This window comes from Podarcis pityusensis (genome assembly GCF_964106645.2).
Source record: "Podarcis pityusensis genome assembly, chromosome: 7".
In the NCBI taxonomy this organism is placed as follows: Eukaryota; Metazoa; Chordata; class Lepidosauria; order Squamata; family Lacertidae; genus Podarcis; species Podarcis pityusensis.
Window position 1 is genome coordinate 45,682,836 of NC_138031.1, and position 23,724 is coordinate 45,706,559.

At 41.2% G+C, this 23,724-nt stretch overlaps 1 protein-coding gene and 2 long non-coding RNA genes across 6 annotated transcripts in view; 1 reads left to right on the forward strand and 2 right to left on the reverse strand.

Moving 5' to 3' along the window:
* The first annotated feature begins 100 nt into the window (after positions 1–100).
* LOC308481779 lies at positions 101–14,607 on the forward strand. Of its 2 annotated transcripts, XR_013988889.1 has the most exons (3): positions 101–461; positions 11,867–12,032; positions 14,482–14,607. It is a non-coding gene; the product is annotated as an uncharacterized lncRNA (long non-coding RNA). The 2 variants fall into 2 exon arrangements; XR_013988890.1 differs by lacking the exons at positions 101–461; positions 14,482–14,607 and adding an exon at positions 13,358–13,519 and having other exon boundaries at positions 11,477–12,032.
* On the reverse strand, positions 8,910–9,541 carry LOC308481787. The gene is made up of 2 exons (XR_013988902.1): positions 9,244–9,541; positions 8,910–9,147 (listed from the first exon to the last, which is right to left on the reverse strand). It is a non-coding gene; the product is annotated as an uncharacterized lncRNA (long non-coding RNA).
* LAMA3 (laminin subunit alpha 3) overlaps positions 11,261–23,724 on the reverse strand; it is a 138,895-nt gene continuing 126,431 nt past the window's right edge. For all 3 annotated transcript variants that reach the window (XM_081014387.1, XM_081014388.1, XM_081014386.1), the window contains 11 exons: positions 23,537–23,667; positions 21,578–21,709; positions 20,280–20,424; positions 18,026–18,186; positions 16,967–17,156; positions 16,004–16,144; positions 14,520–14,679; positions 14,137–14,267; positions 13,384–13,477; positions 12,394–12,513; positions 11,261–11,466 (listed from right to left, as the gene is read on the reverse strand). In XM_081014387.1, the coding sequence (XP_080870513.1) occupies positions 11,321–11,466; positions 12,394–12,513; positions 13,384–13,477; positions 14,137–14,267; positions 14,520–14,679; positions 16,004–16,144; positions 16,967–17,156; positions 18,026–18,186; positions 20,280–20,424; positions 21,578–21,709; positions 23,537–23,667 (1,551 nt within the window). In that variant the 3' untranslated portion in view covers positions 11,261–11,320. The remainder of the gene's footprint in view (positions 11,467–12,393; positions 12,514–13,383; positions 13,478–14,136; positions 14,268–14,519; positions 14,680–16,003; positions 16,145–16,966; positions 17,157–18,025; positions 18,187–20,279; positions 20,425–21,577; positions 21,710–23,536; positions 23,668–23,724) is intronic.

Below are 23,724 nucleotides of genomic sequence, written 5' to 3' on the forward strand. Positions count from 1 at the left end.
GTGCGTGAGCCTGCGTGCCTCTGGCGCCGAAGCCGCTGCCCTCAGTCAGCCGCCGTTGGCACCTGCTAGGAGTGGCTGCTCGGGGTTCCAAAGGGGAGAGATCTGGGGCGGGACGCCACGGGGAGAGTTCCTGTTTGCTCTTCCAGGTGGCGTCATCGGGTGAAGGTGGCTTCTTTAACAAACCGAAAAAAGAGGAAAAAGAAGGGGGGGGGAGGTTTTGGAGAGGGGGTGTGTGTAAGCTTTCTATTAAGTCCGCCACCTCTAAGCATCGAGAGGGCTGAAGGGTGCATCTGATGCAGTGCTTTGTTTCCAGCAGTGGCAGAACAGCTGCCTCTGTTAAAGTCTCCAGGCACCTGGTCTTCAAAGATAGGCTGCTGCTGAATGTGGAGGTTCCATCATCTAACCATCCTAGTTAACAGAGCTACATAGCCCAGTCCTCTCCGGTGCATGTTTGCTCAGAAGTAAGTTACACCGATTTCAACATACGTATATGTGCTTGTTTCCAAGCTTTTAAGTCCTGCCTCTCGGTCATAAGTGTGGTGAGCTAACAACATAAAAACCGGGGTGGGGGGGAATCGATGTTAAATTCGTCAGTGGGCCATTTCTCTCTGGTTGGTGTTCTTAAGACTGCAGCAGTAAAGGATTATTGTTATTTAGTACAGTACTTACAAAGTGCCTAAAAATTTCCAAGCACTGTACTAAAATAGATGTATTAAACTATAAGATAGTTCCTGCCAGCAGTTGAAATGTGATACTCTGCACAATTGAACTATATTTTCAAACATTCTGTCAAATGTCCATTTAAAAAAACCTTTATGTGTGTTTTGATTTAGCTGTAATTTCTCCTTAGAGTGAACAAATCATGATAACGCTGCTATGACTGTGTGTGTGCTGTGCCTATATAGCAATTTATCAAGTGTCTCCATAATATATATGGTTTTCTGAAGCAAAAAACCCAGGAGACTTGAAATAAAAATGCCAGAGATGCCACGGTGTAATATGTTACAATTATATTTCTGTCTGCATTGCTGCAGTAGTGAATATGAGAAGTTGAAGCTGTGTTTTTACTTTATATTCCCCTTGTCATAGAAGCCCTGCCTCCTAATACCAGGTGTCTGACAGCAGCAGGAAAAGTACTCTAAACATGTTCAAGGAGGTTGCCCTCCCTCTCGTTATTCTTTCAAGGACATACCCTGGACTCCAAAGCAGATTGTGAGGCCAAGCCTTGGCCCAAATTCAGTGTAAACATGTGACTGCAGTTTAACAGAAAATGAAACAGGAAAGGGCACATTTTCCTCCTAATGGCAATGGATTGAATCCAAACTGAAATCCTGTGCATCCTTACCTGGGAATAAGTTTCAATGAACTTAAGGGGCTTGCATCTAAGTAGACAAGTAAAGGCTATTGCTGATGAACAAGCACACAGTTTTAAAATCTTGAATGTTTATTGACGCAGCTGTCATTTAAGCTGCAAGAAGCCACACACAAGGATAATCATGCAGAAACTACTGGATTAAAAATAAAATGAAATACCAAGTATAAATTTCCAATTATGTAGGACTAAAGATTGTGGGCAGCAGGGGAAGGGGAGGCCACCTGCTCAATGTCAAAACTGACCATGACACTCAGGTTGGAGGTGAGTGGTGTCAGGCCCACAACCTGCAGGGGCCCCATTGCCAAACCCCAGAATCTCTTGTCCTTCTTCCTTGCTGTTGCTGTTTGTTTATGCCCCAAAGAGGACCTTAAGGTCCATAAATAACAAAATTTTGGGGGTCCTGAGCCTCAAGGAAGTTGATACCAATCTAACTAGGGCCAGGGCCTTTTCAGCACTGGCCCCGACTTAGTGGAACTCTCTGACACAAGAGACCAGGGCCCTGCGGGATTTGACATCTTTCCGCAGGGCCTGCAAGATGGAGCTGTTCCGGCTAGCCTTCGGCTTGGACTCACTCTGACCCCTTATATGGGATTTGGTATATAATTTTTCTCTTGGCTTTTTTGCTGGCTCATGTAGGACCAGCATGGATAGCTGTCTCAGGTGAATATCTGATGTTTCCTCCCTTTATGGTCTTGATTTATGGGCTACTACTAAAATGAGGCTGCATTTTAAGCTGTATTTTAAGCCGTATTTTAATTAACTGTCCCCCCCTTTTTTCTATTATGTTTTATTGTAATTTATATTTGGTGTTAGCCGCCCTGAGCCCGGCCCTGGCTGAGAAGGGCAGGGTATAAATAAAAATTTATATTATTATTGTTGTTGTTGTTTGTCCTCTTAAATGCAAGTTGTAACTAAGGGAAGAAGATGCGCATAGAATCATAGAATTGTAGAGTTGGAAGGAACCACAAGAGTCATCTAGTCCGACTCCCACAATGCAGAAATGTTTTGCCCAGCATGGGGCTTGAATGCACAACCCTGAGATTAAGAGTCTTATGTTCTACTGACTGAGCTACGAAGGCTTAATATCCTAGTTCCCACTAATATCGTTCTTAACAGGGACAGTTCTGAGTTTAAGGAGCAGCTAGGAATTAAGTACACACAGGTATATGGCTAGAGCTTTCTGGATTTTCTGGTGCATGTATACTGTCTGCTGTTGCTTGTCAGTGCATGAGTGTATTCAACATACTTCACCTGGACTCCTCATCCTGCTGCAAGAGACATAGCATTAACATTTAAAAACTGATCCTAAGCACTGTACTGCCAAGTTGTTTTGCCTGCTAGTGACTGCTTTACAGTCAAGCAAGAAAAGGATTTCAGACAGTAAGGATTGTGGTATTAGAATTCAGCAACAAAAATCTTGCAAATCTGGCTAAAAGATGGCTGAGCACCTTGCAAAGCCTTGCTTTCCGCAGAAGCCATTTAAAAGAACCCATTTATTTACCAGAATCGATGCTGCTAAAAATATTCCAAACCTGCCTGAAATAGATTGTAGGGCTTCACTTATTACTGAAATTTAAAAGTCCTTGTATCAAAAATGTTACAGCTCTTCGGCATATGAGTCCTTACTTTAAGTGATTGTTATCTGACAGCACAGGCTGTGCTCTGGCTAATCAAAAATGGTCTCATTTTTTTTTTAATGCACGAGTTTACAATTCTTTTAGTTGGCCAGGATAGAAGTTAAATCTAAAGAAGAGGTGGTTCTTTTCTATGTAGGTTCATATTTAAACACTCAAGCAATCTTCCTATCATTCAGCCCAAATTGGAGAGAGACAACCGTGATTCTTCTAAAATGTGCCACCTAAAGTGATATACTCCCTTGCCTAACAGTAGAGCTGGCAGTTTCTACTGAAAGCAAATAACAATTTCCCAGTTGTATCAAATCCTTGTATGTGATGTTCGGCCTATTCCTATGCATGTTTTCTCAGAATTAAGTACCACTGAATTTAGCCATGAGACTTTAGCCATTTAAAATTTCAGATAACGTACAGACTGGTTGCAAGTGAAATCTGCAACAAAATTTTGCAGTGGGGTGTGTTTCCTTTCAGAATTCCAGTCACACGGATACCCCTTTCTCTCTGGTTTTCTGGTCCTTATCTCCAACAGTCCATCAGCATTCTATGGTCACTGAGCACACCCAGTCATCACTGGGCTGTTCTGCAGGGTTCCCTAGTATCCTGTTCATAAGACATGTAGATTTGATATATGTTGAGACAGACGGATCAGGCCCCTGGTTGCATTGAACGACTTGCACAGTATGTTCAGAGAACAGGCCAAACACATTTGGGTTTCGTTGGGACATGATCCTGCACACACCCACACACACCCCACCCTGCAAACATTTGGTATATATGCCATGTGAGCCATATTCACCCATGAAGCTCACAGGTTGACCTGGGGCTAGTCCCTGTCAGCCTAACCTACCTCACAGGGTTGTTGTGAAGATAAATGAGGGGAGGGTTAGAATCATGAAAAGTACCTTGAGTTCCTTAGAGGAAATGTGGTATATAAACATAATGGAATAAACAAACAGATGAAATGTAATCTGAAAACAGACAGCCCCGATGTATTTCTTACATTTAGGTTTGCCTTCATAACCACTACTCTTCATGTGGTTTGCAATTTAGCCGAACAAAAATCATGGAGATAGCAAATAAGTACCTAAGTCCTGTGTGTTATCTGTGGAGTTCCAGAACCATGCTCTTTAGTTAACTCTGTTTGGCCCACTTAGAATCAAGTTATGCCAAATGCTTAGGAAGATTTGTGGTGTTGAAAACTGTATTTCCACTACATTAAAGCAAACATGATGTACTTCAAACAGCAGTGATCAGGCAATTTTACTGCTGCTGTTAGTGTTACAGCCTGTTCTTAATAGTTTTATAGTCCTTTTCCTGCATTAATAAAGTGCATTTAATCTCTTTACTATGGAACATCAAGAGATCAGCGATGCTGCAGGGTTGCTTGCAGGCAAAGTCTGTTGCATAGTGATAAAGACTGTAGGTTACACACAGGGCACTGATTTGCAGGACTTCAGTTTTAAAAAAGTTGATGTGAACAGAATAAAACTGGATTGGTAGTGGTAGGGCTGTGCAGCTTTTTTTAAAGAAGATCCCAGAATTGTTGAGCTTTTTAAGGGAAACCTAACCCCAAAATAGTGATTTGAAGCTTTCTGAGCTGTTTCCGATGCTTTTTCTATCACATTGCCATACATCTGGGTTTACCTACTAACACAGTCAGACACTTAAAAAGCCCATTGTGGCTGGAAAGCAAAATATAAATATAATTTATTAAGTAATGGGCAATATTTGCCTAGTCCTGTTAAATGCGGGGTGGTGGGGTGGTGGCTATGATTGGCTGCACCTCTTGCGGATTAAACTGCATCCTTCAAAAAGAGGATGGGAACTTTATTTGGCTTTCTAAGTCCTCATGATGGCAAAGGCTTTCAAGCTTAGCTTACTGCTGGTCCTCAGAGCTCACAACCAGAGTTCGCAACCAGACCTCACAAACAGGGACAAGGATTGCAGAAGGAGACTGAAGAGAGCGAGCTTGCGTCTTCTGGAGCCTGAGTGTGTGTGTGTGTCTGATTGCTTTGTGGGAACACAGGATCTGAGGGGGAGGCGTTACAGCTAAGAGGAAGCCAACTGAGAGGGGAGTTAGCAACCAGCAGCAGTCAAACTTAGCTCAGTGCAGATCCTGGGAGCTTGCGAACAGACCTCACAAACAGGTGCATTTGTGAGGGCGTTTAGCGGGAGAGTTTAAGGGGGAGGACCAGAGTTCTGTCTCTTGGTGTGTACAGGACCAGAGACATGGAGGGCGAGGGAACTGCTGCAGTGACCTATAACACCTGTGCCATGTTTGGATGATGACTCAAATGCTCCTATACTTACTTACATGGGAGTAAGTCCCACTGAACTCAATAGGACTTTGGGGGGACAAGGATTGCACCATCAGTGAACTGTGAGGCACCCATAGAAATATTGACATTGTGCAAATGAAGGTCAACATGAGCACAAACATCCCCATCCTCTTCGATGTAAAGGAATGTATCATGTATACAGTGCGCATTTGACTCATTTCCCAGTCTTGAGGGTTATGGTGCAGCCTTCCTTCCATGCACTTCCATGGGGCCCTGTGTCTAGGCAGATTATTTCAGTAATGAAATAATGAAATCAAGGCACAGAAGGGCCTTTCAGCCCCTAAATCAATCCATTCAAGATTAGTCCATGCTGGTAAAATTATTATCATATGACAGCCTTGCTTAGGCATGTGTGTGCGCGCACACACAAAGAACATTGTATTCTCTCAGACCAGTTATGATGTCTATATACTGCATTGAGAATCAAAGGCAGTATGCTTCTGAACACCAGCTGCTGAGGAACAATAATGGGAGGCAGCTATTGGCCTCATGTCTTCTGTGGGAAGAGGATGATGGACCAAATAGGCCTTTGGTCTGATCCATCATGACTCTTAATGTTAGTCACCCCTAGAGACAGTCTTTAAAATAAATGAATGAATGAATAGGTACACAAATTGGGTGGCAGGGAATCAGTTTTCAATAACATGTCAGCATTGGGTGTGTGTGAAATAAATCAAAATATTCATTACTGCTATTCTCAACACATATTATCAATATAAAATTTCTACAAGTTAAGCCACTCATAGCTGCAGTACAGAAACTGATTGCTGAATAACCCTGAGAACATAACAAAATGTACTTGAGTAACATCGTGAAGTGCAATACAGGGAAGTCTATTCCACCTTCAGTACCTGTTTTGGTTTGATGTACAAATACCTAACATCTTTGCCCTCAAGGTAATTTCAGTAAAGTGAAGTTTAAGCAAGGGTTTTAGTCTATAATTAACTAGCTCTTATTTTGCTGTCCTTTCCGGAATAGCTAGTTTCTCTGGTGAACATAGTAATAATGCTAGAGCTGTTAACCTTTCCAGAGATTGCATTACATTTGATCCTTTATGGCAATAATCCTTCACTTGAACTCCACGGGAATTACTTCTGGGTAGGCATATATAGGAATGGACTGATTTGGTCCCCCAGCTATCACCTTGTGTTCCTTGTGACTGACAGTGCCTCTGACTCACTGACATTATGCACAAAACGCTGTACTTAAGTCCAGGCACAACCAATCACAGTGAGTGAGTAACTCTAAATCACTTGTAACATACATTTTACTGTTCAGTTTGGAAACTTATTGCCCTCCAGATGTTGGACTACAGCTCCCATCATGCTTGACTGTGGCCCAGTTGACTAGGGCTGATGGGAGTTGGAATCGAACATCACCATTGGAGGAGGAATAGTTTTCTCATCTACCTTAGTGTTTCCATTCTCAAGGGGGCTTCAGCTAAGGCTGAACAATGAATAAAACAGTAAAATTAATTGGTAATTCAAAACAAATTGTATAACAATCAAACAGTAGAATATGGGTTTAAAATCCAAGTCAACGAAAAAATCCTCACCTAGAACTAGAAAGTGATCAAATAGGTACTGGGTGAGCTTCCCTGGGGGGAGCATTCCATAGGGTGGATGCCACAATCAAGAAGTCTCTCTCCCCACGGTCACTGCCTGCACCTCCAGAGGCAGAAGAGCCAGAAAAAGGCCTCAAAGGATGACTGTAATGTAGTCACAGGTTATTGTGAAAGCAGAAGGGCATTCAGATACCCAGATCCAAAGCCATAGGGTTAAACACTCAGCAAACTATCATGGCAGCTTTCAACTGAAACACACAAACACCCCACCCAAAATTCTGATTACAAATCTATGTCATGTCCAGTTTGGCCCTAGTAATAAATGAGGGCTCACACAATATTGACTCTGGAAAGAGATTGTACATACTGTACTGGGGAGAGTGTTTGTTTCTAACATCTGATATAGCATCCCTGAGAAATACAGTTTTGTAATCTGAAAGGTTTTGCCACATGTGCTTGGGAAAATAAATGACTGTAATATGTGTTTTAGGAGTGGGATTGATAAAAGTCTTTGTTTCCCTTTGTATGCCTGAACATGAAGGACTCTTCCTCAATTAAGTGTATTAAATGTGTGCATTCAAGCACAATAATTTTCATGTACGTTCAAGTGACAGCATTATCCATGGGCAACAGCTGGGTTAGGGCTCTTAATGCTTAGATAAGCTTTAGTCAAAGGCCTTCATGCCTTCCCTTCATTCTCAAGACACTGGAGGTCACAATGCTGGCTTCTTTGTTTTTCTAAGGAAAAGCCAATTCACGAAGCTGAAACTGGAAGAGAACTGTTTGTGTTTATGTGTGCTTGATCCTTTCCCCTCTTGATATCTGTCGGCTTAAAATAATCCCCAAGTCACTTTCCTATCCACAGGGGGAAGGATATGGAGACACCTTATATTTTCCTTTTCAGGGGGAAAAAGCAGCTGAAGGAAAATAGTAAAGCAGCCTCATCCTGATAGCTGTCCAATTCCAACGTCTTGTTTCATTCTGCATTTATTTCAAAGGGGAGGCTGTGACAGGGGATCTGCCTGCCATCCTTTTTCAAATGTTAAATTAAATATGGGGAACCTGTGGCCCTCTTGTTGCTGGATTCCTGCTCCCATCACCCCAGCCAAGATTTATCTCAGTCCATTTAATATCTGTATGTGGAGTGGTACCATCTTGTCCTTTGCCTCAGCCAGCAAAGTATCTTGGGGCTGTCCTAGGCAGGAGTATGTGAGCTGGAATTAGGGGGAACATAGAGCAGCTATTCAGGGACACAGGTGACGCTGTGGTCTAAACCACAGAGCTTAGGGCTTGCCGATAGGAAAGTCGGCGGTTCGAATCCCTGCAACGGGGTGAGCTCCCATTGCTCGGTCCCAGCTCCTGTCAACCTAGCAGTTCGAAAGCATGTCAAAGTGCAAGTAGATAAATAGGTGCCGCTCCAGCAGGAAGGTAAATGGCGTTTCCGTGCACTGCTCTGGTTTCGCCAGAAGCTGCTTAGTCATGCTGGCCACATGACCCGGAAAAACTGTGGACAAACGCCTGCTCCCTCGGCCTATAGAGCAAGATGAGCGCCGCAACCCCAGAGTTGTTCACGACTGGACTTAACTGTCAGGGGTCCTTTACAGTGGTACCTTGGGTTACAGACGCTTCAGGTTACAGACTCCGCTAACACTCCTCTTTAATTGTTTCTTGTAGAGAAAGGGATTAACAAGGGGCTTAAGGCAAGTTTCCAGTTCACTGCTGCACCCCTTTTAGAAAAAAAAAGTTGGCACAGCCTGTAAAACAGATTGCTAAAGAATCTAGCAGAGGTTCCTTTCAGGAGGTAATACTAATCTACTAAAACAGGGGTGTACAGGTGATGAGCATACCTTGTCCAACTTCTGCAGCCTGCATGGTTTTTTTTCCCACCTGCACCAGGCTTTTGTCATGTTGATGAATTATTGTATTATGAGTGCAGAGAGGCAGTATGTCAACATGCTATGGTAGGGCAAATGAATAATGAGATCTTAAGCAAAAGGTGAATAAGTAGGGAGTGGTGCTTGTAAATGGAAACAGGATATGCTTCCTTTAATACTGCTGCGTTACAACACAGCAAAAAGAGTGTTGACACTATGCTCCAACAAAGCCACTATTACAGTTTCTGATGGTGCCACTTAACTCTCATGAAAAGCTGTCTTTCCTGGATTAGTACAGCAGCTCTGATGATGGTATTCACGGTAGGTGTATTAGGGGCTTGTCATCTTGTGTAACCGCTTGCTTAGATCCATAGGCTGCCTCATGCCAGGGGCTCAGGGAGGATACTCAGAGAGTCATCCATCTGGAAGGGCCAGAAGACCATTAGTTCAATGCAACCGTACAACAGGGCAAAACCAATTACAGTGGTCACTTCCTCTTTCAGCTTACCAAAGGTTAGGTCTTACCACAGCAGCATCCAATGGTTTGTTGAAATATGCTGTTGAATTACCATGCTTTGGCTTATCTGTACACATGTTAAACTGGCACTGCTTTCTTGCGGGCTATAGAGGGGATCTGCAGGGAAATGGACTAGAGGAGGCATGGAAAAATAATAGGATAGATAATTACTAGTCACAGCTGCAAATAGGCACTTGTTTAATGGTGCACTATGCACACAAAAATGTGACTATCCCTTTTTTTTAGGAACTGGATGCTTCCCTATATATTATGCAAAGTGAAACAAGCAGAAAGAGAAGGCAAGGTTAGAAAGCAAGTTGTATGGGTGGCATTGCTGTGACTCCTTTTGCTCTCGACAAACATGACTTGTGAACCATGTGGTTGAACTTCAGTGCTATTGAGCAAACGAGGAAATGGTTTGTGGAAGTAAAGTATGAATGCTAACACTAATCCAAGCCACAGAGCTGATAATGAGCAGCAAGTTTTTCTATGGGAGTTTTTTTTGGAGCTAACAGGACCAGGATGAGGAAATTAAGAAGTGGGCAAAAGGAGGAAACCTCCCAAATGTTACTGGCCAGGTAACAGGACGGTTAATTACTTTTATGGTTTTATTAATTTATAGACAGGGTTGTACCTCTTTCAACTTACTATCAAAACAATACATATCCTATTGGGTGCCACAGTGATAGGAGGTGCTAATATTCTAGTGATGAAGGGATTCTTAGCAAAGTCCAAGTATCTATGACCAATGAGTGGTATCCAACTAAGTCGGCGTACGTCCACTGAAACAAATGGAATTATTTTAGTTACAGATAGGTAGCCGGAATTATGGAATTCCAACATGGAATTATGTTATTCATAATTATTTAAGTCCACTCCTTTCAATGGGTCTACCGTGAGAATGACTGGAAATACACTGATTCCTTCATCCCTACATTATACAGGTGTAAGCTGGCTGCCAGCATGGCAGGACCATAGGATTACTAAACTGGTTTCTGAAATGTATGTGTTTCTCATAAGAAACATCATCTTCTTTAAAATATGAAATTGATGGTAGAATTGAGTGTATCATTGCAGGTATTTCTTAATTGTTATTTTTTTAAGTGGGCTGGTATAAAGGTAAAAAAGGTGGAAGGAAACCCTGAAAAAAATGGCAGTCTAAGATGTAGATAAATCATGAACCAGTTGAATTTTCTAGACGTGTGAAAGAATACCTCTGGTTGCAGATCTTGCAGTCTCCAGACTGAAACACTCACGGAAGATCAAACTACCTTCATTTTCTCCACACACACAAAAGGGCACAGCATTTTTCTCACTTCTGTTATTATGGGAGGAAATTATACCACATAGAGATATTTTATGCATATTAAGTAAAAGATAGTGGGCTGAAACTTATTGTCCTTATTCAGCCAAATTATTTTGATTTAAGTTGTTCAAAATAGTGCCATGTGTAAATACAATAAACATACAGATTTTTTTTTTAAGCAAATTGCATTTATTTGGCCAGAGAACTCTTAAAACTGTAACTTCTTGGATTCCATTCTTTTAAAGTGCTTCATATTCAGGTTTATATTATTTTTGTCAAATGCACACTTATAAGAAAGATCTGGTTCAGCAACCCAACATAATTGTATATTTTTATAAAATTCTGCCAACGAGGTCAGATTCTGGTTGTAATCCAAAGATTTTTCATTTCTAATATGTCAATACAAGTGTTTTAGTTATGCACACCTGTGGCTGAGAACAGAGTCTCACCTGATTGTATTATGTACAACAGCATTTTGTATTTCACGTGGCTTTATCATATAGAATGAATTGTACACAGCAAAAGCCAAACAAAATATCAAAGCATCTAACAATGGTGGCCCAGACCACAATTCTGAAAAATATATACATCCTTAAACCATGTTAGAAATAAGTGGCAAGAATAACACACAGTTTAGAAGAGATGAAAACATATTGTGGCATTCATACAGTACATTAAGTAGATTTCATCCTGAGGAGATACATGGGGAATTTAATTGACAGGGCACCCTTGCAAGCTGACAACACCATGAACATCTGAAATTTTGCTCACTAAAACAGGTTTGTCATTAATTGAAACACCCTTCAGACAGCCAAGGAACACGTCCTGAACAGGAAGCCACGGTGTTGCCAAATTTACTGTAAAGAGAAAGGATAAAGATAAGTTGAATACAGCACATTGCGGTTTGGTACAGAATTGTAGAAACTGCAGTTTTTCTTTATCAGTAGAAGTGGAATGAAATCAGTATATGCCTATTCCTATTCAAAATAAACTTCTTTCTTTAGTGTAATATATAATGGCTATTAAAAATTACTTGGAATTCATCTATGTTTTGCAACAAATGTTAACATTTTACAAAGGCTCTCTTTCCAGTCCCACTGATTGGACAGCTTTATAAAGATTAATACAGAACTCTCTAGTCAAGTATCTTCTCTTGCCCCCTCCCCTTCTACCTAAACTCGCTGGCTGTGGTCCTGTTCCTATCTATTTTCTTCCTGACTGGCCTCTTGGCTTGACAATGCTATATTCCCTTGCAAGCATCAAGCTCCCATGGAACTGGCTGGAACTTTGAAGTTCTTTGTTGGGATGACTTGTGTGTCTCCTCCAAAATCTTGGAAATGCGTCATTTGCCCCTGGAGGGAAGCCACAACTGACACCAATGATGATCAGCTTCACTTCTGATATAAATAGCAGCTTTCTTAAGGTAAGGCCACTTGTCATTGGGGATAGCTGGGGTAGGGGGAAAGATTAAACCTTTTCTTCCTCCTTCTGTGGTCCTGCTGCTTTTGTCCCCATGGCTACTATTTACACTTTTTAAAAAATAATAATTGCATTTTCATTTCATTAATGTGCATGTTATCTGCATTAATGTAATTAACTTCTCATCTAGTTTGGCCTTCAAAGAGAAAGGCTTATTCATAAGGAATGAGAAAGAGATTCTACTTTCTTTTGACCGAATGCGTTTTTTCCAGATAGAAGGTTGTCACATTCATTACATACATTTCTTTAAAAAATAATAAAAAAGTTAGCAGTACTGAAAGATTAACCAGAAAGAGTCTTCCTACCTGGAACTCTCCCAAAATAAAGTGGTTGAGCATGGCTGGTGGAGAGCATAGCTGATGGTCCAGTGGTGGAGTTAATCTTTGCATCTACTTCGAGGTACACAATGTTCTGTTTCCGAGTTACTATAAACAATCACATGAATCACATGCCTTTCATTAAGACATTCCTCAGTTTCAGTCACAGTAATACTTCACTTATATCCTTTCTCCTTGGATTGATCGATCTATCTATGAATGAAAATCTTTCCTCACCTACAATTCCAAGACACCTATTCTAGACAAATACAATATGTCTGGAGGTAGCCATGTTTAAATATTAGCCTGGTGGTGGTTGCTAGCCCTTTTCTCCCTGAATTACCTCTCCCCATGCAGCTTTTACCCCAAACCTGTTCACCTTGCAACCGTAGGTCTGAAAACCCTGGGGGGGGGGGGAACAGCTGGGGGTGGGAGGATCTAAGGAAAATAGGCTAGAATAGCTACATATTACAGCTGTAGTGTAATATGTAGTTTGGAATGGAGGAATGTTATTTGCAGTACTGTATAGTTTATTTCATTGTTATTCCAGTGAGAAAAGCACGTGGGAAAGCTGATACAGAGAAAAAGAGCAAATATGACTCCACCAATCCACCGTCTAATGTTACTTAATAGATCTGTTAACCGAAGCAGTAAATCACCTTGCTTTAGAACAATCCTGCTGTAGTCCCACTGAAATCTATGGGGTTACTCTTAGATTATTCTGAACTAATTTACAGATTGTGTTCATAACACGTGTATAGTCAGAATTCATATCAAGCTAAACTGAAAATGCACACAAATACATCTTAAACAGATGCAAATTAAGTTATGCATTTAAAGAACATTAGTTAAAAATGCATTAGAAATCCAGTTAGTCATCTTTAAAAAGCACGAAGTGCTACTTTTTTTTAGAGCTCAGCAATGTCTGACTCTCATTTTCTTGCCTCTAAAGAACTGGTGAATGAGATTGCATAGTACCTGCTACGGAGTGCCATTTTCCATCACACAGAGACTGCCGAGGCGTGACTGACGTTGAGAACTCTCCAGCACCATTATTACCAGAGGCAGTGAGCTGTGAAAACAGACATCTTTTAAATTAGCAGCAACAAAAGGATGGACACAAGAAAAAGCATGGACACAAGAAAATGTGACGATGAAATATTTGCTGAGCCTGATTAATTTAACCAATGCTTTTAAGGACAGTTGTCTCACTTATAAACCCTAGATTGCTATGCTGTTGATCTTTGGGTATACTTCCAATCCACAGAAATGCCAAGAAAGTGTGTTTTATATTCGGTGCATTACTTTGGTGAAAAGGAAGTAGCCATGTTAAGAGTTTTCTAGGTGGTTATGGCTAAGTTGAAGCTGATTTAATAATTTATACTGACATCACAAGACTTTGGCTTACACTGCCCTTGACAATGCCAGTGTCTGCAGTGAAGCTTAGATTTTGCCCATTGTCAGATGTGTCCCATACTGCTGCCCTGTACCACAAAAATATATAGGAACCATGAAAACTGAGCCAGGTTCTATTTGCACAACTCCATCTCTTCATCTGCATAGTCCATCACCAGTTCCATTTGTCATGCTTGAATGTGACAGAAGTCTGGGAGCTGGCTTTTGTAAATACTGATACTAGATCTTAGTAGTTCAAAGTAGATGCTCCCTTCCTCTCACCCACTCTGTCTTCACCAAATCTGGGGGGCGGGGGAGAGATGGAATCACACCTACCATGCCTCCTTCCATGTACACAGTTAAATAGTTCCTTTGTTTGCTGCCAGTATGAATTAAAATGCCATTCAAGCTTCTTGAACGAATCTTAAATACAATCCTATAGTCCAAGCTCAATGAAAAAGCATTTTCTGTGAAGCAAAAAGAATTGGGAAAACATGTTAAAGGGGATGCCAGCTCTATACTGTACATTGTTACTTGCTACTGAGATGTGTATGTGTTCCAAGAGTCTTTTCTTTTAAGATGGGTGTTATATAGTCCCCCATTCTGTAAGATGTCCCTGGTCCCAAAAGCGTTCTGACTGAATGCACAACTTCTGAATCTCTGTTCTGATTGAATGCACAGCTTGTGTTCAGAACCAACTATTTCTTCACCATACTTACCAATGACAATATGCCCCCCTTCGTTGAAGAAAGAGATCCCATTCTCCAAAACATTATCCAAGCAAGGCAGAACACCGCTGTTCTGATGGTATGTACGCATGTGCTTTCCTTCCATGTTAAAATTTCTCAGGCAACCTGCAAAACTCTTTCTTGGTATACTCTGGAAATATAAATTCAACATAGATTATGATAATATTTACTTGAACAATGCATCACTCCATGTTGGCTGGCCTAGGAGCAGATGCCTAAATAGATCGTGTAGTTTTTAGGCTATCTTGAAATGTCAAAATCTCTAGAGCTATATGTATTTTAACTTTACAAAGGAATCAGGGTCAGACTAGAACATTGGTGAGGAACCTGTGGCCCTCTAGTTGTTGCAAAATGAAACTTGTGCATCCATATTTCTCAGTGGGAGTCAAGTTGGAAGGTGACATGCCAGTGACCATCTTGGTTGTGAGACCTAGAAGACCAGCTCCCTACCTTGCAGGCCTTTTCTACCTAGCCTGGGAGGGTGGAGCCCTGACTGACTCCAGCTACAAAAGCTGAGGCTGCTGAAGAGGCCAGAGACCATCTTGGCTGTCTCTTAGTGCAGACCCAGGTCACTGAACCTGAGCTTCCACAGCCACCACCTGCCATGAGCCACCATTGGCAGAATTGGCAGCAACAGAGATGTTCTATGCTTCTGATAATATTTTATTCACTTGTTAATAATGCTGTTTTAAAAGTGCATTTTGTATTTGATTTCCTTTAGTAAAGTTTTATTTTTAAATATTTAAGATAATATTTTAGTTTCCTGTTAATTATGTTGCTTTGAATATATACTTTTTATTTGAAGTTCTTCAGTAATGTTTTATTCTGGATTGTTTTATTCGATGTTTTAATGTGTTGTAAACCACTTTGAGATTTTTTCCCTCTTAAAAATATAAAGTGGTAAAAAAAATAATGCAATTGTCACAGATTAGAAGTACTCCATGTGAGAACTTTGTTGTTGTTTAGTCGTTTAGTCATGTCTGACTCTTTGTGACCCCATGGACCAGAGCACGCCAGGCACTCCTGTCTTCCACTGCCTCAGACTCATGGTCAGACTCATGTTAGTGTGAGAACTAGACTGCCACTATTTTCAGGTGGTATTCAAACACACACCAGCAAATTCAGGTTGTGCCATTATAGCTGATTGGGATGTCTTGTGCAACAAGCCCACTTCCCCAAAAGATTGGATTTTTTATGATAAGGAAAGTGTGGGGAAAATGCACTGGAAAACATGGGATACTAGCATTCGCTAAACTTACCTCCTTGCTAACAAACTAGAATGAATGCTCATTAAATATTGTTATCTAATCTGCCTACAAACAAATCAAGATGAATGCTGAACAAGCAGGTCATCTGGAAGCACCCCTGATTTTATGCAGCTGGAAAAGGAAAATGTAAACTGCCTTGAGCCAACCACATCTAAGTCCACATCAACTGAAACATCAGCTTTTTACCTGAATTTTCAATGAAGGAACCCCTCCTAGGTAGATCGGTGACTCAGTCATGGCAGAGAAGGAAGGCTCTGTGTTTACTTCCCGAGCTTTCAGACCATCAACAACAAGTCGTACTCTCTTTCCAGCTCTGCTGAACACCACCTTTTCAGAAAACAAGCACAGTCTTAAACAAATACACCCAAGTTAAAAAAATAAAGCAGTGCTAAATGTCCTCTTGGAGTAACACATAACTGCTTTTTTCATTCTAAGTGGTAACAGGACTGTGCCTTTTTTTAAACTATTTTGAAGTTTAGCATTCTATGAGGGACACATAACTGACCTTCACCTGGCATTGTCCTTCTGAAATATATATTCACAATGATGAGGGCTGGAAGCTTCAGCTGGTGACAGCGATGCCTGAGTGGATGTTAAATAAACTAATTTGTTGCCATGTAGTCATCTGGCAGTTCCTTAATGTGGAGAGTATGAGAGATTCTCTGTGTTTTAAATTTCACCAGAAATTGATCTGAACTAACCAGCCACAGGAAGGGGAATGAGAGGCAAATCATGTATTGGGTTCCAGTCAGATACCCTCAGCAGATGGCATGAAAATAAAGTGGTTTGGACCAGTGGTTCCCAATTAGCTAAATACTGTGGCCCCTGTTTTTCAAAAGCCAGGACATGGACCCCCTACTTTTGAAAAATTTGATACCTCTGTGGTAGTTTTTGTGGGTCTATGACAGCGGGTCCTTGGCACAATTCTCACGTAGGTTACGCAAACTCCCTGGGGTCCATGGACCACCAATTGGGAGCCACTGGTTTGGACAATAATTGTATCACTAGACTTTGCTGCTTCTCCTTCCCACCATGGCAGTGGTAGCTTTCGTCCACAAGCTGCCTCCTTCAGAGTTAGAGATCTGTCACAATGGCTGCCCTATGCACTATATGGCTGAATCCTTTAGCCTAAGCAGATTTCATACTCACAGTATGCCACTGTCCGTCATTGTATTTAGCTTTGCTTTTGATTTTTATCTTCCTTCCATCAGCAGCAAGTAAAAGCACAAAACGCCCTTTTGAAAGGAAAAGAGCTGTGTAGCTGTTCCCCAGCTTGTCTCCCATGAAGAAGATCAATCCTCTAGATGATGATGTACGAACGTCCACAGCAAAATGGGACCTTGAATTGCATTTTTTAAGATCAGAGAAGATTAACCAATACGGAAGCAGAAAATGCTATGGTTATATTATTATATTTCTCATTAAATTAATATTCAGTTGCTTCCAAGTTCCTCTCTCTTCTGTGCTCTCAATTACTCTTTGATGAAGGATATAATTTACCACAAAGACATCAATAAGCTCCAAGTATAGCCAGATATTTGAACCTGGATTGCTGTATCCAAGTCCAGAACTGATTATCACATAAATAGTCAAACAAATGCCACATTGCCTTATTTATGATTACAATATGGGATAAAATATGTTCCTAAGAACCCAGTCTGAAAGTACCTGTATGATGTCTGGGGACATGAGACAGGGACTCAGGCAACAGAACTCAGGTGCCTTACCCTGCTCCTCTGGGACAGATCTCAAGCTGAGGGCATTACTGGCTTAATCTCCATTGTTCTGCGGCATCATGCATATGGTGACATGAGCCAGAAAAAGCTGGTTTTCAGTTCAGTTGGGACCTTGTGACTTAAGGAACCAACTGTAACCTGACTTGCCGTACATAAATCTTACTCAAGTTGGGTTTCCCAGTCTGAGCAATTCATCCAATGGAACAATAGAACTGCCTTGCCACAGGTCTGTCTTTGACTACATTCCTTCCTCCAGCAACCTGGTGCCTAGCCACCAGCCTGCCTTCCAATTGTTTCTCTAGCCCTTGTTTGTCTGTTCCAGTGTCTGAACTCCAGCCTGTTTGTCTGCTGCCTTTGACCCAGCCCTCATCTACTTTGCCAAACAACAGCTAGGTCTCAGCCTGAAAATATTCCATGGAATTCTAGATGCTTTGAAAATGTTGAGAACAACAGCAACAACAAATCCCATTACCTGTCTCTTGATGATGCTTGAGATGTTGTAAACAACAAATGAGTGTCAGGAGTATTGCCAAAATGATATGCTCCAGTGACAAAATTTAACTGAGCATGTAAAGGACAGCCCTTGTTTTGCTGCATACTTCCATCTGTAAAATAGGCAATGGTTTTTTTCCTCTGGAAAAGAAAATGTAAATATTTAGTACTGGCACCTCTTAAGAATAGCCTAATACAAGGTTGGGGGTTAATAATTTTGCAGGGTTATGCATTTCCTTGAGATCATTGAGTGTATTCACTCATTTGTCGCGTCTGAAAATTGACATCTTGTTTTTCTCTCTGGTATCTGTCATAGATCTGAGGATATTTTTAGAACTATGTTTCAAAAATCACTGAGTCACAACTTGAGGTTTTCAAGGTTTTCAAAAGTAAATGCTATTCCTCTCAGTTCTCAGTGTGGTGTTCTTGATTAAATTATCCATCCTCTTCTGATTGACAATCTATACATGTTTACTCAAAAGTGACTCCCTTTATAGTAGGGATGGGGTACCACAATTCCTGTCATCCTTTACCATTTGTCATGCTAGCAGGAACTGATGGGAACTAGAATCTATAAAACATGGAATCCATGATGAGCTCAAAAGAAGAGAGTAGCGGTTGCCAATCACTATGCTCCTGATGAAGGTAGCAACACTAGCACCAAATGAGGCCATGCAACCCACCTCTGGATCTGAACTACAGCCAAGTACCGTATTTTTTATTCCATAAGACACACTTTTTTCCTCCTAAAAAGTAAGGGGAAATGTCTGTTTTGTCTTATGGAGCGAATGTGTGGTCGATCGCTGGCTCCCTTTCCGGCCCCGCCCCCTTGCCCAGGCCTCCATTGTTGAATGTTCTGCAGACGGAGGCTGTTTGTTTCCCCAGCGACGTGTGACTGGCTGATTAGATTATCTGTCTGGAAACTGTAGAAACTGCTCCCTTTCCTTTCCTAAAGAAGCTGCGGAACTGTGAGGTGAACCCCATAATAACAGGATTTTTTCACTTTGCAAAGTAAGCTCAACAACTTTGAGCTGATCCTCAAAAAAACCGGGGCTTTTCCCCTTTGCAAAAGAAGCTGCACAACTGTGAGCTGATCCCCCCAAAAACGGGGCTTTCCCCCTTTCCTCCTCTAAAAACTAGGTGCGCCTTATGGAGCGAAAAATACAGTACTCCTGGCTATCGATCAACCACACTTGTCCCCTTATTATCCCATGAAACAGCATCCAGCAAGGAAGCAGAGGAGGAAGACTACATCTGCTGCATTCACACCTCACTGGTAAATGCAGCGATGCCCCCACCCCCAGTTTTCTAGGGGTTGTTCTGGTTTTATGCAATTTTGCTCATAAGCACAATAGCCAGGAATGTAACCCTCACGTAAGATGTGAGCTAACTCTATGTTCTTTCCATGGAAATTACCAACTGTTATTCTTTCAAAGCGTGTACTGTATATACTAATTCAAGCACATTAGCAAAAAATTTACACATGGCTTATTTGTTGACTATGATCACTGAATGTATCCAAATACGTTTCCCTTCCACGCTGAGCAGCATGGTTACTTACAACAGATCTTTCTACAGTACTTCCTTTACCCGTCATTTCCCAGAGTTTTTTCTCTATCAGAGCTCTCTTTTATTATGCTTCTGCTATCACCACTTGCCCTATTCAGGCTTTCATTATAAGGCTTAAATGCACAAGCAAGGAGAGGAGAGGTCCACAAGCTCACCTCCTATCCCCATTGCCCTCTGTGTGTTTAAGGGTAACTGTTTGCAACAAGGACGCCTCCTGTACTCATGGAGGCTCCCAAGCATTTTGGAATCCTGATTTCTATGTCTAGAGAACTAGACATAGTTCTATAATTAAATAACATAACAATCAGAAGTTACCGTATTTTTCGCTCCATAGGACGCACTTTTTCCCTCCTAAAAAGCAAGGGAAAATGTGTGTGCGTCGTGTGTGCTGCCCTTCTCCCTCCTCGGGGAAAAGCCCCCAAGAGCCACACACACACTCCACGCAGCTTGTGAAAGGGAGCACTGAGCAGAGCCTGGGATGCATACAGGCTCTGCTCAGCGCTCCCTTTAAAGAATATTTTTTTCTTGAATTCCCCCTCTAGAAACTAGGTGCACCTTATCATCAGGTGCGCCTTATGGAGCGAAAAATACGGTATGTTTTCTTGTTGCATAAACTTGTATTTTATTTTATTTTCCTTTTCTTTACAGAACTCTGAACTCCCAACCTTTAAAAACCTTGGATGGTCCACATCATTCAGGTCTTTCAGCAGCATCAGCTTGGGTTGTTTCTTTATCATACAGGATCCTAAGGATACATCAATCTTCTTAGTGTTATCGGTTAGGTTTTGAACTTGAGGAAGCCGATCTGATCTGGAATAGATGTAAGAGAAAGCACATATTTCACATAGCTGATAGGCTTGTAAAATACTTAGGAGAAATTCTTTTTTCTAGGAAGACAGTACAAATAAATCAATTTAGCCTAGTTCTCTCTCTAAATGCTTTGCCTCTCTATTGTGTTTTGTATACGAGGTGACACATTTGGAGGTGGCATTTTTATTGGCAATACTTTATCAGTGAAAAATGAATGCATCTTTGGGAAAGGTGTTCTGAAGGCAGCTGTGCTGAGAAATAAGCACCCACAATATAGGTAATAATATCTATAAATTTGTAAATCTTAGATGAATTGATGAATGTTCTGCCTTCCCCAATCAATAATACTTCTCTTTTAAGTGGCTCCTTACTTATTCTGCTAAGGGGCGATTTGCAAAAATATTACTTTCTCTCACAGGGACCTCCCACCTGGAATATGATTTAACAAAAGGTTCTCTAATATTTATGTTAGAAAATAGCTGAGACTCTGGATAGGTTACATGCGCTACAGAAGGTAAAAGACTGCAGCCTGAGTTGAGAGAAATGAGCAGGTGGGCTCAGTATGGGTGGTACCAGAGGAAGAGGGGCAAGCACCCCTCTAAATGAGGAACTTGCCCTCCTCTTCATTGCTAACACATACTGTTATTTTTCTTTCAGAGAGCAACTTGCCCACCTAGAAATATACTTTGCCCCTCCTGTTTGCAGCCCCCAAAATATTTTTCTGGGACTCAGCAACACCAAAACAGTTATGAAAGTGTAAAGGTATCACAACTGTACCTCCGCACATTTTGGGTGGGTTCTGATAAACTGATGCAGTGCAAGCTGTACTGGGAAGCTGCAGTGTGCCTAATCTGCACCAATTTCCTGATAGTCCATGAGCTAAGCAGTATGGCAAATGCCAGCAGTACAGTCAACACAGAGGAAGGGCGATCCAAACCCTGCACAATACAGCATTGTCTTTTTCAGGTACTACTTGCTAACGTTCTGGTTTCACTTTCAAGCATACAGATGCTACTTTTTCAGTATATGCCCAAAGGCATCGTGCAGCGTATTATGATTCTGTTGTGCTCATTGTAAACATTGGTTTTGTGAGGAGCAGAAAGTACCATATTAATGAATTGGAACAGTCTGTGCTCTTGTGCAATATGTTTACCTTTGTATAAAGACATTGGAAATGCATCCTTCAAAATCATTCCCACCCAACTCTATTGGCCGACTCATTGTTTTCCTTCCAAGGGTTCCAACTATTGTTGACTCAGGCACATCATCAACTAGCATCTTAAGCCTGGAATGAGAAAGACACAACCTAGAGTGAAATTTTGAGAGCAAAACTATTAAGTCATCCCAACATTTATTTAATCAGCCACTTAACATTCGTACAGTACGTTTTAACAGTTGTTCACAAAGCTGTTTACAGCATAAAGCACTACTAGTACATTTTTTAAAAAAGAAAACCAACCAATCAGATCAGTGTGTACGCGCGCGCGCACACACACACACACACACACACACACACACACCCCACTGTAGCATTACATTCTTAGTTAACTCATTTTCAAAAGCCTAGAACAATTTTTTTTGCTGGCCTCAAAAAACAGGCAAGTGAGAGCCCCCAGAAGGAGGACATTCTATAATACTGAGACAGCTACCCAAAAGGTCCAGCTTCTAATGGACACTAATCTAGAATTCACAAAAGATGATACCCTGAGCTGGTAAATTATGACTTCAAGCACAGCCTTGTTCTCCTGTTACAACTTGGATGGAAAAGGGTTGCATATAATCACCAGTGTCTATTTATTTATTAATCGTGTATTTATTAAATTTGGACTGACTGCAGTAGAGTTTCCCCTTTTCTGCATGGGACCATGATTAAGCAGAGTAGAATCAGATTCCGCACAATTTATGCAGAAGAATGTGGCCACGTTGGTGCCTCTTTTGCTCTTTGTTTTCACACTGCAGCGCAAAAGCTACACCACTCATTAACATTCTAACATTTTCTGTGGCTAGCCAAAGGGCCCATGCAGTCTATGTATACCCATGTGACTAAATGAGAGCATCCAATACAGATTCTAAAACTCCATATAGGCATTATCTTAGAAATCAAACCATTACATTTGACACATTATTGCTGATGAATTGGATTGTTGCTGCAGTGCTCTCCACACAGATGGAATTCAAGCAGTTGTCATGGGATAGGGTTATTTCCTGCCAGGTTACCTCCCAGAAGCTGGTATTCATGGAGTAAGAAGCCAATATTTGTGATGGCCAAACCACGACTGAACATTCAACTAACCAGGTTAACCACAGTGATGATCATCACATGAGATGCACCTCAACAGAATCTAATCATAGAAGCTTCTGCTCCACCAAGCCAACACAAATTAACAGTGGGCACAGGTTTCACAATTGCAGCAACATTACAGAATTTCCCCATTAGGTGGATTTATGTAAAATTAAAAATGCCATGATTCCTAGGTTGCTAGCAAAAATCAAAACAGATATGAAAAGAAGATATCTGAGCAAATCCATACAAAGAAGATGTGGAGGCAAAAGGTTAGCAGCATCTGTGTATTTACCATAACCTGGAAAAGCTAACAGATCAATTTATACATGCTAGTTGTGATCTAGCAGTTTCAATCTGCTTGCTGAGCTCTGTGTGCACAATATTTGCTTCATTCTGTTCTCTGAGAGGGAAGCACATAGTGCACACAATGGGAAATGCCAGTGAAGTCTCACAGAAGAGTATGAAATGCCTTTCTACTCTTATGTGCAGAGCTGCAGAGCTCTTGATCATGCCCTATGGAAGAGGAGTGGGTTGTGAAACTGGCGTACCAAGCACAGGGATAAGCGCATACAGAACACACAAAAACAAACTGGGTCTACGTTTTGTCACAGAAAATGCTCTAATATTCAAGAATGGAACTGTGAAGACTTTGAAAATACAAAAAAAGTCTCCTGTTTATTCTGAGGTTCCACATCAACTGCTGGCATTAATCCTAATGCAGTTTTAACTTTCTAGATATTATATAATCAAATGTCAAGTCAAGCAATACAGCCCCATATTTTTTCTCTAACATAGCATTCACTCTGTCCCATAAAGTGTTGGACTTACGTGTCACCCTCTTTCATCACTGTTACATAATGCATTGAACCATCTTCATATCTCTTGCTAGACTGACCTTCTTCATCAGCTAACTTTACGATGACAAAGCCATTTCTCAGGAGCACAGTAAGCACATCAGGCTAAAAACAAACAAACCAAAATTTAATTTTTGAGGTTTTAGCTTTGGCAAAAATGGG